Source organism: Echinops telfairi, unplaced genomic scaffold, assembly GCF_000313985.2.
Source record: "Echinops telfairi isolate 266 unplaced genomic scaffold, ASM31398v2 ScPeMD7_2;HRSCAF=8, whole genome shotgun sequence".
NCBI classification, from domain to species: domain Eukaryota; kingdom Metazoa; phylum Chordata; class Mammalia; order Afrosoricida; family Tenrecidae; genus Echinops; species Echinops telfairi.
The window spans coordinates 62,873,960-62,884,062 of NW_022103898.1; the positions used below are offsets into that span (position 1 = coordinate 62,873,960).

Sequence of the window (10,103 nt, forward strand, 5' to 3'; positions counted from 1 at the left end):
CTTAAAAAACAAATTAAACAAATTGACCATTTGTAGGAAAATGTTTACAGTTCTTTATTTCTGGGTTATAGGACTATGGGTGTTTTTAACCCATGACCCCAAAGTTTACACCTTTATGAAATGGCTCAGAAAAAGCAGTGAAGCTATTTTCAGCTTGAAATGAAAAACATGTAGATAAGGGGATTGGACCTTTGGCGCTTGAAGGCAAGTGTGTGTCAGGCCTGGCCTCCAGGTCCCTGCCTGTCTGTTGGGGCTGTCACCTGACACTCAAATTGCTATCAGGAGCACTTTTCTCGGCTGAAATGACTGGCCTGCGTTACACTGGGAGGCTAGAACAGGCCTGTGATCAGGCGGCAGCTCAGCCCCAGTTGGCCTGCTGGGCTCAGCACGCCGCAAGGGCTCACATGGGGAACATGGTCAGGGCCCTCGTGGCCTTCATCCCTGCTGACCGCTGCCAGAACTACGTGGTGGGCGACCTCCAAGAGATGCCCCGGGACAAGATGGTGGATCTGAGCGGGAACCAGATGCGCCGCTTCCCTGGCCACGTTTGCTCCTTCCGGGAGCTGGTCAAGCTCTACCTGAGCGACAACCACCTCACCAACCTGCCTCCAGAGCTGGGGCAGCTGCAGAAGCTGCAGATCCTGGCCTTGGATTTCAATAACTTCAAGACTCTGCCCCAGGTGGTCTGTACCTTACAGCACCTCTGCATCCTCTACCTGGGCAACAACAAACTCTGCGACCTCCCCTGGGAGCTGAGCCAGCTGCAGAACCTCCAGACCCTGTGGCTTGAGGCCAACTGCCTCACCCAGCTGCCAGAGGTGGTCTGTGAGCTGAGGCTCCTCCGGACACTGCACGTGGGCTCCAACGCTCTGTGCGTGCTGCCAGGCCAGCTCCAGCGCCTCCAGGAGCTACGGACCATCTGGCTCTCCAGCAACCTGCTGACCGACTTCCCCCCGGTGCTGCTGCACATGCCCTTCCTGGAGGTGATTGATGTGGACCGGAACAGGATTCGGTACTTCCCCAGCCTGGCTCATTTGTCAAGTCTGAAGCTGGTCATCTATGACCACAACCCCTGCAGAAACGCACCCAAGGTGGCCAAAGGTGTGCGCCGCGTGGGAAGGTGGGCGGAGGAGACCCCAGAGCCTGACCCCAGGAAAGCCAGACGCTACGCACTCACGATGGACGACATCCCGGAGCCACCAGCAGCTGCCCCTGCTCCTTCACCGCCTCCTGCCAACTCCTGAGGGCGATTATAGGTTAATGCCCAAGACCCAAATCCAGCCTCTTCTGGAAGATCTCTCACCGGGAGTGGAAGATTCCTCTCAGCCACAGGGAGCTGAGAGAGGGCCAGGTGAAATGCTACAAATCACTTGGAGAAGGAAAAACTGGTCAACAGCCTGTCTCTCAAAGGAATGTCGTGCTATTGGCACCATGACAATCTGGAATGATCATCACTTCTTTGGAAGCAAGTCTGCTTCTGCAAGCAGCTCTTTTGGAACCCTGGAGACCAGGAAGGGCTGGAGGGATGCTGTGCTCTCCTCCGGTCCTCAGAAATGCGGGTCATGAGGCTGGGGAGCTCCTCAAACAGGTACTTGCTATAGAACTCACCTGTACGCTCAGGTAGATGAGCTCTAGCCCTTTGCAGGATTTATTTTCTTAATTTTCTCCCTAAATGGATTGAAATTATTATTTAATTCAGGCCAGATTAACACTGGCGGGGGGCAGGGTGTCAGGGAGGTTTGTGACTGTAAAAGTTCAAGATGAAGCATTTTCCCCAGCTGTTTCTGGCCCGCTGAGAAGACTCCTGATGGACGATGCCTCGGCTGAGTCCAGCTGCCATTTAAACTTGACAGTGGTGCATTTCCTCTAAACGGGTTGACCCAAGGTCTGCTCCCAGCTGTCTATTGCCACTGACAGGCAGTGTGAGAAGTCATCAGGAGGCAGAGCTTCTCCTTGGCAGTGCTGGCTCCCTAAGCCCAGCCCAGTTGTGGCTGGCTGCTTCCCGAGAGCTGCCCTGCCTATTCCCATGAACAAACTGGAGCGGAACTGAATCACATTTCCGAGCTCTGACTAGGGTAAATGTACTAGGTTAAGACATCTGCTCACTGGAAACAAGCATTTGGAAAGTTGAATTGCAGGCGATAGTGTAAATAAATAAAGATTTGCCTCTACAGCTTCAGTGCCTCTGCCTGTGTTCCTTTGTTTTCACTTTTATTACCAAGGGTCTTTGGCAGTCAGTGTATAAACCTGAGGATTTTGGCTACTATTCTTGGATATGAGGGCTCTGCTAACCACAATGTCCGTGGTTCAAACTCACCAGCTGCTCCTCAGGAAAAAGGTGAGGTTTTCTGCTCCCATAAAGATGTACAGCCTCAGAAACTCACAAAGAAGGTTCTACTTTATCCTATGAACTTGACAGCAACAGGCTTTTTAACTTAGGGAGGCTGTTAATTTCTTTCGACTGTTTTCAAGATGAATGTGCCTACCTCTCCCAATGTAGCTGCAAGCGATAGCCATACGAGGGAAGGCAAATGAACTAACTAGTGAATCACGTCATAGAAACATTTGGCTCATAGTCAAGTAAGCTGTTTTCTGTTGTTACCACCTCTTTATCCCTCCAGAAATAATCAATGTACAAAAACTAAAAACCAAACTCAATACCATCCAGTTGATACTCATAGCCACCCTACAGGATAACGCAGAACTGGCCCTGTGGGTTTCTAAGACTGCAAATCTTCATAGGAGTAGATCACTTCATCTTCCAAATATAACTAATGTGCAATTTTCAAATAGTAGTCGTGTTCACTCCCGATTTCTTGAAATAGTGTCTCTATAAACTGTCATCTCGTAGGAAAAGTATCAGTGAAATGTATTTCTACATTATGTATTTTGACAATAATGCCTCAGATGCTTTCTGGAAATTGACATCAGAACGAACAATAAAGAGAAGAGGGAAGCCACCAAAGGTCATCGTTTTACTCATGATTTTGAGTCCTAAATCCATTGCTAATTCACCGAAGGAAAATCTCTTCTAGAAGTTTATATAAGATTTTAGCTTCCATAAGTTTTATTTTTTTGCTAAAATATAACACTACAGTAGAACCCCAGGACTCGACCATGTCAATACTCGACATAATCAGATTTCGACTCAAAATGTCGAGAAAATGTTGCACCAGGGCTGGAACAAGACATTGGAATCTGACTCGACGCACGTGATGTTCATGAATAAAAGCAGTTTGTGTTTGCCACTTGGTGGTAGTTAGCGTTGTTAGTACACGTTGTTTAAAAACTTTGCAGCTGTGTTCAAGTGTTTTGCTATAATTTTCTTAGCTGTTGTGGCTTTTTGCACTGTTTTTAGATAAAGAACGTGGGGCGTAAGGGTTTTTGAAAAGAATCATGAGGAACTGGCTAACTGTGCTATCAATATTGAGAATTTAGTGAACCCTTTCAGAAAATAGTTAAGGAAACGCCAATCGGTCTCGGCCTTTTGGCTAAGATCAAGCGTGGGAACGCCAATAGACCACAGTTGACAGAAAAAATATTTTTTTGAGAAAGCCAGGCAGGTCCTAATGAAAAAAGGCAAAGAAGGGGAAAAACTCCTGAAAAGCGGCTACCAGTTGATTTGATGGAAGGGGATTCCCCTTCCACACACTGCCTCTCTCTCCACATCCGTGTCCACAGATCCAGATCCTCACCAGTCTCAAGGCATGGGCCATACTGTAGTTGCTAAAAACCGTTTTAACATTGTTTCTTGTTTAAATTATATTATTTAACTCTGAACTTGTTCACTTTGAAATTTATGTGTAATGTTTTGTATAAAAAGGCATGGTTAGAGTCAAAACCTGGTGGTCCAGAACAGATTAATCAATTTTCAGTTATTTCTTACGGGGAAAAATGGATTCGGAACTCAATTGCATCGCAGCTCAACACTCCTTTTAGAACGGATTAGCGTCAAGGACAAGGGTTCTACTGTACTCCAGTTCATCATTTCATGCTTCAAAAGTGGGCTGAAGACTAAAAATCAACTAGGGTCAGCAAACTTTACCTAAAAGGACATCACAGTAGCCCAGAGCACAGTGGCTACTTCATAGGGTTCAAGTCCCAGGCTCACCAGTGAGGAGACCCTGAGTGACGCCAACAGTTTAGTGCTCCACTAGCTGAAGACCTGTCCATTTGAACCCACCCGTACACACCTTGAGAGCCTTGGTGGTATGGTAGTTATGCATTGGGCTGTAATCTGCAAGGTCAACAGTTCAAAACCACCAATAGCTCCATGGGAGAAAGACGTTATTTACTCCTGAAAAGAATGAGTCTCCAACTCCCAAGGGACAGTTCTACCCTGTCCTACAGGGTCACTAAGGGTCATCATCATCTCAATGGCCGCGAGTTCCGTTTCGGTTTGTGTAAGCCCCTCAGAAGGTTGTCTAATGATCTGCTTCTGACAGGGCACAGCCTTGAAACCCTATGGAGTTCTATTGTGCACCCATGGGTCGTCAGGAGTTGGAATCAACATCACAGCAAACGGCACGTCAGTTACCATCTGTGTGCCTCAGTTTTGTCATCGGTACAGTGAGGCTAAGTTCTTGCAAGGATTAAATGAGCTACTGTGCATGTGTGAAGAACAGTGTTTGGCCGGTAACAGTTAATTTTCATATAACACGCTGTTTTACACCATAGTATATATTTATATTTACCCTTGCTTGACTAATTAAAAAACAAACTACCCCTTAGATGGCAAAACATGGACATTTTCCTTTGTAAATTACTTTTAAAAAAATATTACCTATGCACACGAGTATAATTGCAACATGATCATATACATCTGGCTTGCCTAAATAGGGAAAAAATAGGCATTTTAATTTTCAATTACCATTTAGAATTGCTAAATGAATATACCATGTTTCATCCCTGGAATTCCAGAACTTGCAAAACCACAAATAAAAGCTTGCCAAGTTGTGTCAATGGTACTTATCCCATACAGCTCATGAAAAGCAAGATGAAGACGTGGCTGTATTTTGTCTTTTGTCATTGTCAAATATGCACTTTTACAATGATGGCCACAGAGAATATTAATGCTGCTTAAAACAAAAATACAATTTACTCCTTACTTTTTTCCAGGCACTTCTAAAAAGCAGCTAACAAATGGCATTCGTCTTGGCATCCCAAGCCTACTCCGGCCCCAGCAGGTTTCTTCAGTGCTGGCTGTTACACAGCCACACAGCCAGGCCACAGGGCAGAAGGGTAACACCTGAGGAGGAGCACTCTGGCTGGTCGAGCACCATCTTCATGGTCTTGTCAACTTATGGAAACTTTTCTGCACCTCTTTAAAGTAGGTCCTATGTGCCACTCAAAATTATGAATCATGTTTATTTCTCATATTGGGGATCTGGACACTTCTACAGTAATTCTGATTTAGAATTATAAGCTGTCTTTTTTACTTTGATCAATTTCACAACATGCCAACTAATAGGGCATCAGGCATGTGGCCAGAAACTGCACTCACTCCACAGTTACATGAAGCGCTATCAAAAGGACTGTTCAGAGTAGATGGGGGGAAACAATGTAACACTTTGTTACAAATGTCCTCTTCCAGGGCATTTATGAAAAGTGCACTTACAAGCGATTTGCTGCTGTGACCAGTATCAGATGTTCCATGTTATGGTTTACTGTCCCAACTGCTTTTAACAGGCTGTGATCTGGTCCACAATGTTGGCGTCACCTTGGGAGTCCTAACAGAAAGTTGGGCAATGTTCAATTCTGACAACATATAATTAAACTGTACAGAGCTGACAGCCATGGGACTCTAACGTCATTGTCACAACACTGACACTGACTTTGTTGTAGCAAAGAGGTATTAACTCAGCATTTTGTACCATAAACATCAATTGCTCATTTTTGGAATAGTTGCACTGCTTATATTCCCAAATGTCTAGCAAAGTCATGCTACTGAAAGTTCTAATCCAAAACCAGCGAGTTTTTTTTGGAGAAAGGGTCTTATTAAGATATAAAGACCACAAAGTCCTCTATTGAGTCCATGAAATAGAATTCGAGGGACAGTATCATCCCACCGTTTTATTGTGGGTTAAGATTAAGATTTGTTGAGTGGGTTGGCAAACAATTTAACAAGCAGATATAAGACCAACCCACAAGACGGGAGAAGCTGTTGCTTTAAGATCAAATCCAGGGTCCCGCGCCCCAGGGTCCCTGACCTGCAAGGAGACAGTCCTCACCCGGCCAGCGAACATGGCGCTGCAAAGGGCGCGGAGTGCGCGGGCTGCGGCCTGCATCTTGCGTGCGCTGTCGGCGGCCGCACGCCCTGCCTGGCGCGATGTTGGGGTCCCGGGTCGGCAGCCGTGCGGACGCTGCGCTCAGGCCGGGCTCTGCTCTCGGTGCGTAAGTTCACAAACACGAATGGGTAACGACAGAAAATAGTGTTGGAACAGTGGGGATCAGCAATTTTGCACAGGAAGCTTTGGGAGATGTTGTTTACTGTAGTCTTCCTGAAGTTGGGACAAAGCTGAACAAACAGGATGAGTTTGGTGCTTTGGAAAGTGTGAAAGTTGCTAGTGAACTCTACTCTCCTTTATCAGAAGTCACAGAAATTAATGACGCGCTTACAGAGAATCCCGGGCTTGTGAACAAATCCTGTTATGAAGATGGTTGGCTCATCAAGATGACAGTGCCTAATCCTTCAGAACTTGATGAACTAATGAGTGAGGAGGCCTATGAGCAATACATAAAATCCATCGAGGAGTGAAAATGGGACCCTTGAATAAACTACAATGAAACAACTTATGCCAGCATAGTTGTCTTAAATTAGTGGTGGAAAGAATTGAAGTAGCTTTTAGCAGCAGTACCACTGTGAAACAGAGAAACCAGTTGGGGCAATTATACTATTGGAAGAAAGTACCCCTTAACTTCCTAATGATTGCCGAGAAACACTGCACACTTTTTCTCACAGTAGCCTGTGATTTTTATGTTAGGATCTAGTGATAATATTCAGAAGTCATGAAATGATCTGTGGTGAGAATAGTCACAAAACGATATAACTCAAAAGGTATGTTGTTATCTTACGCCTCCTATAACATAGCTACTGCTGATATCCAGACCTGGGTTTGGGCCTGGATACTTAATTCTCTTCCTGCTGGAAATGACCAGGAGTGGAGATAAGTTTTTATTAATTGTACTGTAGCAGCTAAAGAACAACACAATTTTAAGTTTGCAGTACACTTGTCTTTGCTGGTGCTATTTTTATACAATGAAGCAACAGCCTTGCAGCAACGTAAGAAACCATTTAATAAAAACTTCAGCTTCTTCATTGAAAAAAAAAAAATATCAAATCCAGAAGAGGATTCCTTTGAATTTATTGATTCAAAGGGCATATAACCTTCAAGAGAACCTGAAGGAACAGACCACTCCAAGTATTTTAAGACCAACAGGGGCGGTTTCATCACTTCAAATTCACGTAACTACAGAAGCAGTAAGCACAGGTATTGAGGTGCTGAAAAATTCAAGGATAAACTAGACAAGATGGAAAAGATGAACTATTGAAAATTTTTAGATGAAAATTGGAGTGTTTTCTACACTAAATCAAGGGTTTCTATTGCTTGACCAAGGTTTCAAATGCTGGCCACTTTGCTAAAGTTCAGACTTCAAATTACCATGAAATACAAGCACAAAAAAAGCACAGAAGACCCCCAGACTTTGTTTTCTGACTCCAGGCACTGTGCTCATTCCCCTGGATAACCCCGATGATCCACGTGCCTTCTTAAAACTAGAAAGATACAAGTGTCCAACTCGTCAAAAGCATTGAAAATAGATCCCTATGGTTATAACCCTGGACAATAATTTATACTGATAATGAAATGCAGTAATATTTTAAATAAAGATTTCACATTGAAATGGGAAATAAAGGTCAGATTCACTTCATCTTCATGTTTGGCAACTTTTCCTAATTGTGGTAGCTCCCTAAAGAGATGCAAAATGCATTTGTAACATTTTTTATTGACTGTAAAATCTTTATAGAAATACTTCTCATTGACAGATCAAGCTATTGTTTAAAAATGTATTGAAATACTTTGAACTACATTTAACAGGAAAACTTTGGTGAGGACACCACCACTTTTCTCATTTTCTAAGCTACTTTGGAGAACTCTTACACCCACCCAACTGCTGTCGGCTCTACACTACCACTTAAAGGTGCTCTGCCTGGGTGTCACACGCTGCCATGCCAGTGCTTCCCAAATCTGTGCCACAAGCTGCAAACACACTCGGTACGTACCAAAATGAGACTAGTCCTTGTAACTCCAGGAGCTTGTCCTACAAGTTGGCCCTGGGATCCACCCTCTAGAATGAAGTCGTACCAAATGAAACCCTTTTTGATTGTAAACTGATAAGGATTTTGTTGCGTCACGTTTGTCAAGTATTTTTCTTCCAGAAATCTTTCATCATTCACTTTTACCAAAAAGAGGAAACCACTCAACATGCCAAAAATCTTAGGTAAGGACCAAGAAAAAGTTTAGAAATGACTCAGTTATTGCCAACTCACCTTTCCATGTCGTTTAGTTTTTAAGAAAAGGAGTCAAGGCCACTGAATATACCCTGAAAACTACTGCATCTTGGTACAATCAGAGGGGCTATTTTGACTTAAATGTTACGTACATGGTAGCTTAAAAAGCAAAATAAAAATATACATGTACATGACTAGAAAATTTTATCTTGGTATTTCTATAACTTTGGTGTAATCCGTCAACTTGGCTTGCAGACACTGCTTTTAACAAACTGAAGGTTTATGGCAACTCCACCATCAATTATGTTTATTGGTACTTTCCCAACAATGTGTGCTTAGTCACATTTTGGCAATTCTTACATTTCAAACTTCTCATGGCCACTGCACACACACGGACTAGTTCAGCATAAACAGAGCTGAGGTATGCCTATATTCAGATTACTTTAGATATAACTTAGGACAGGAGTTGTGGGAACAGAACCCAGTCACAAATGAGAACTAGAGGCTCTAGCAATAACAGCTGTTACCATTTGAAAACAAAATAGAGACAAGTACCTTACAGTTCCACACCCTACCAAGATGACTCTGAGGATCCAGTTAAAAGACAGTTCCTAGTGTATCTGGGATGGAAAACCGGCAAATTCTCAGGAGGGCCAATAGGAGGAGGTGTTACTAAAACCCAGTAAGCTGAAAGCCAAGCAAAAGCAGTGGCCTAGGATAAGTTGTAGTGGTCAGTCTTGAAGATACACAGCCAATGCCAAAGACAAAGAGCTAGTAGGAAACAGATTTTTCCTTCCCTAAATCTTGTGCCTCTTGAGTTAAGCCCAGGTGTCACAGCAGGCAAATAATGATTTTGGGTATGGGAGGGGAAGAAAATAATTGGGATACTAGGCATAATATCACCACTAAGCACTTGAGACCTATACAACCATAACCCTTAATGTACACTTCCAACCGTTTTTATGTCCCAAAATTATTGAAAAAAGTATGAAACCACTGCTTCCATATTTGGTATATGAGTCAAAAGAAATTCCATCCTGAAAACATTACAAGAGAGAGTTCAAGAGTCTTCAACGGCAATACTTTGTCTCATGTACTTCGGACCTGGTTCTCAGGAGGGACCATTGTGTTTGATAAAGAGGGTCAGCAAAAACAGAACATCTGGAACAAGATGTTGCACAGTGGCTCCAGCAACGGATTCAAACATTTCAACCATTTCTATGAATCCGAGCCAACTCAATGGCGCCTAACACGGGATTTTTCTAGGCCTACAGCAACAAGATCTGTAATGAACTCAAAAGAGTAAGGAGGCATAGGAATATTCCTGGGCAAAACAATTTTGAAGGTTACTATTTCTTTTTAGCAAATTTTAACAATGACTGGTTTATCCATACGGCCTTTGGAGAAAAGGGGCTGAGGTACACTTTTAGATCCAGCATCCAGTCATCAGGCTCTCCAGGAGAGAGAGATGTTTACTGCCCCTCTCACTGAAACTTGCGCAGGGTTTTTCTGTCTGGAGGCTCACTGGTCCTCCTTTCCTGCGGGTCACAATAAACGTACAGTATATACGAGTATAAGCCGACCCAACTATCAG

At 43.6% G+C, this 10,103-nt stretch overlaps 1 protein-coding gene and 1 pseudogene across 3 annotated transcripts; both read left to right on the forward strand.

The window, feature by feature from the left end:
- The first annotated feature begins 354 nt into the window (after positions 1–354).
- LRRC10 (leucine rich repeat containing 10) lies at positions 355–8,669 on the forward strand. Of its 3 annotated transcripts, none has more exons than XR_006680341.1 (3): positions 355–1,588; positions 5,119–5,329; positions 8,097–8,669. XR_006680341.1 is itself a non-coding variant. In XM_004700792.2 (1 exon), exon 1 carries the CDS (start codon positions 405–407, stop codon positions 1,242–1,244), a length of 840 nt encoding a protein of 279 aa, XP_004700849.1. In that variant the 5' UTR covers positions 355–404; the 3' UTR covers positions 1,245–2,173. The 3 variants fall into 3 exon arrangements, 1 of the variants encoding a protein (XP_004700849.1); XR_006680340.1 differs by lacking the exon at positions 8,097–8,669 and adding an exon at positions 6,591–6,680; XM_004700792.2 differs by lacking the exons at positions 5,119–5,329; positions 8,097–8,669 and having other exon boundaries at positions 355–2,173.
- Positions 6,244–6,788, forward strand: LOC101655953 (annotated as a pseudogene).
- Positions 8,670–10,103: the final 1,434 nt, after the last annotated feature.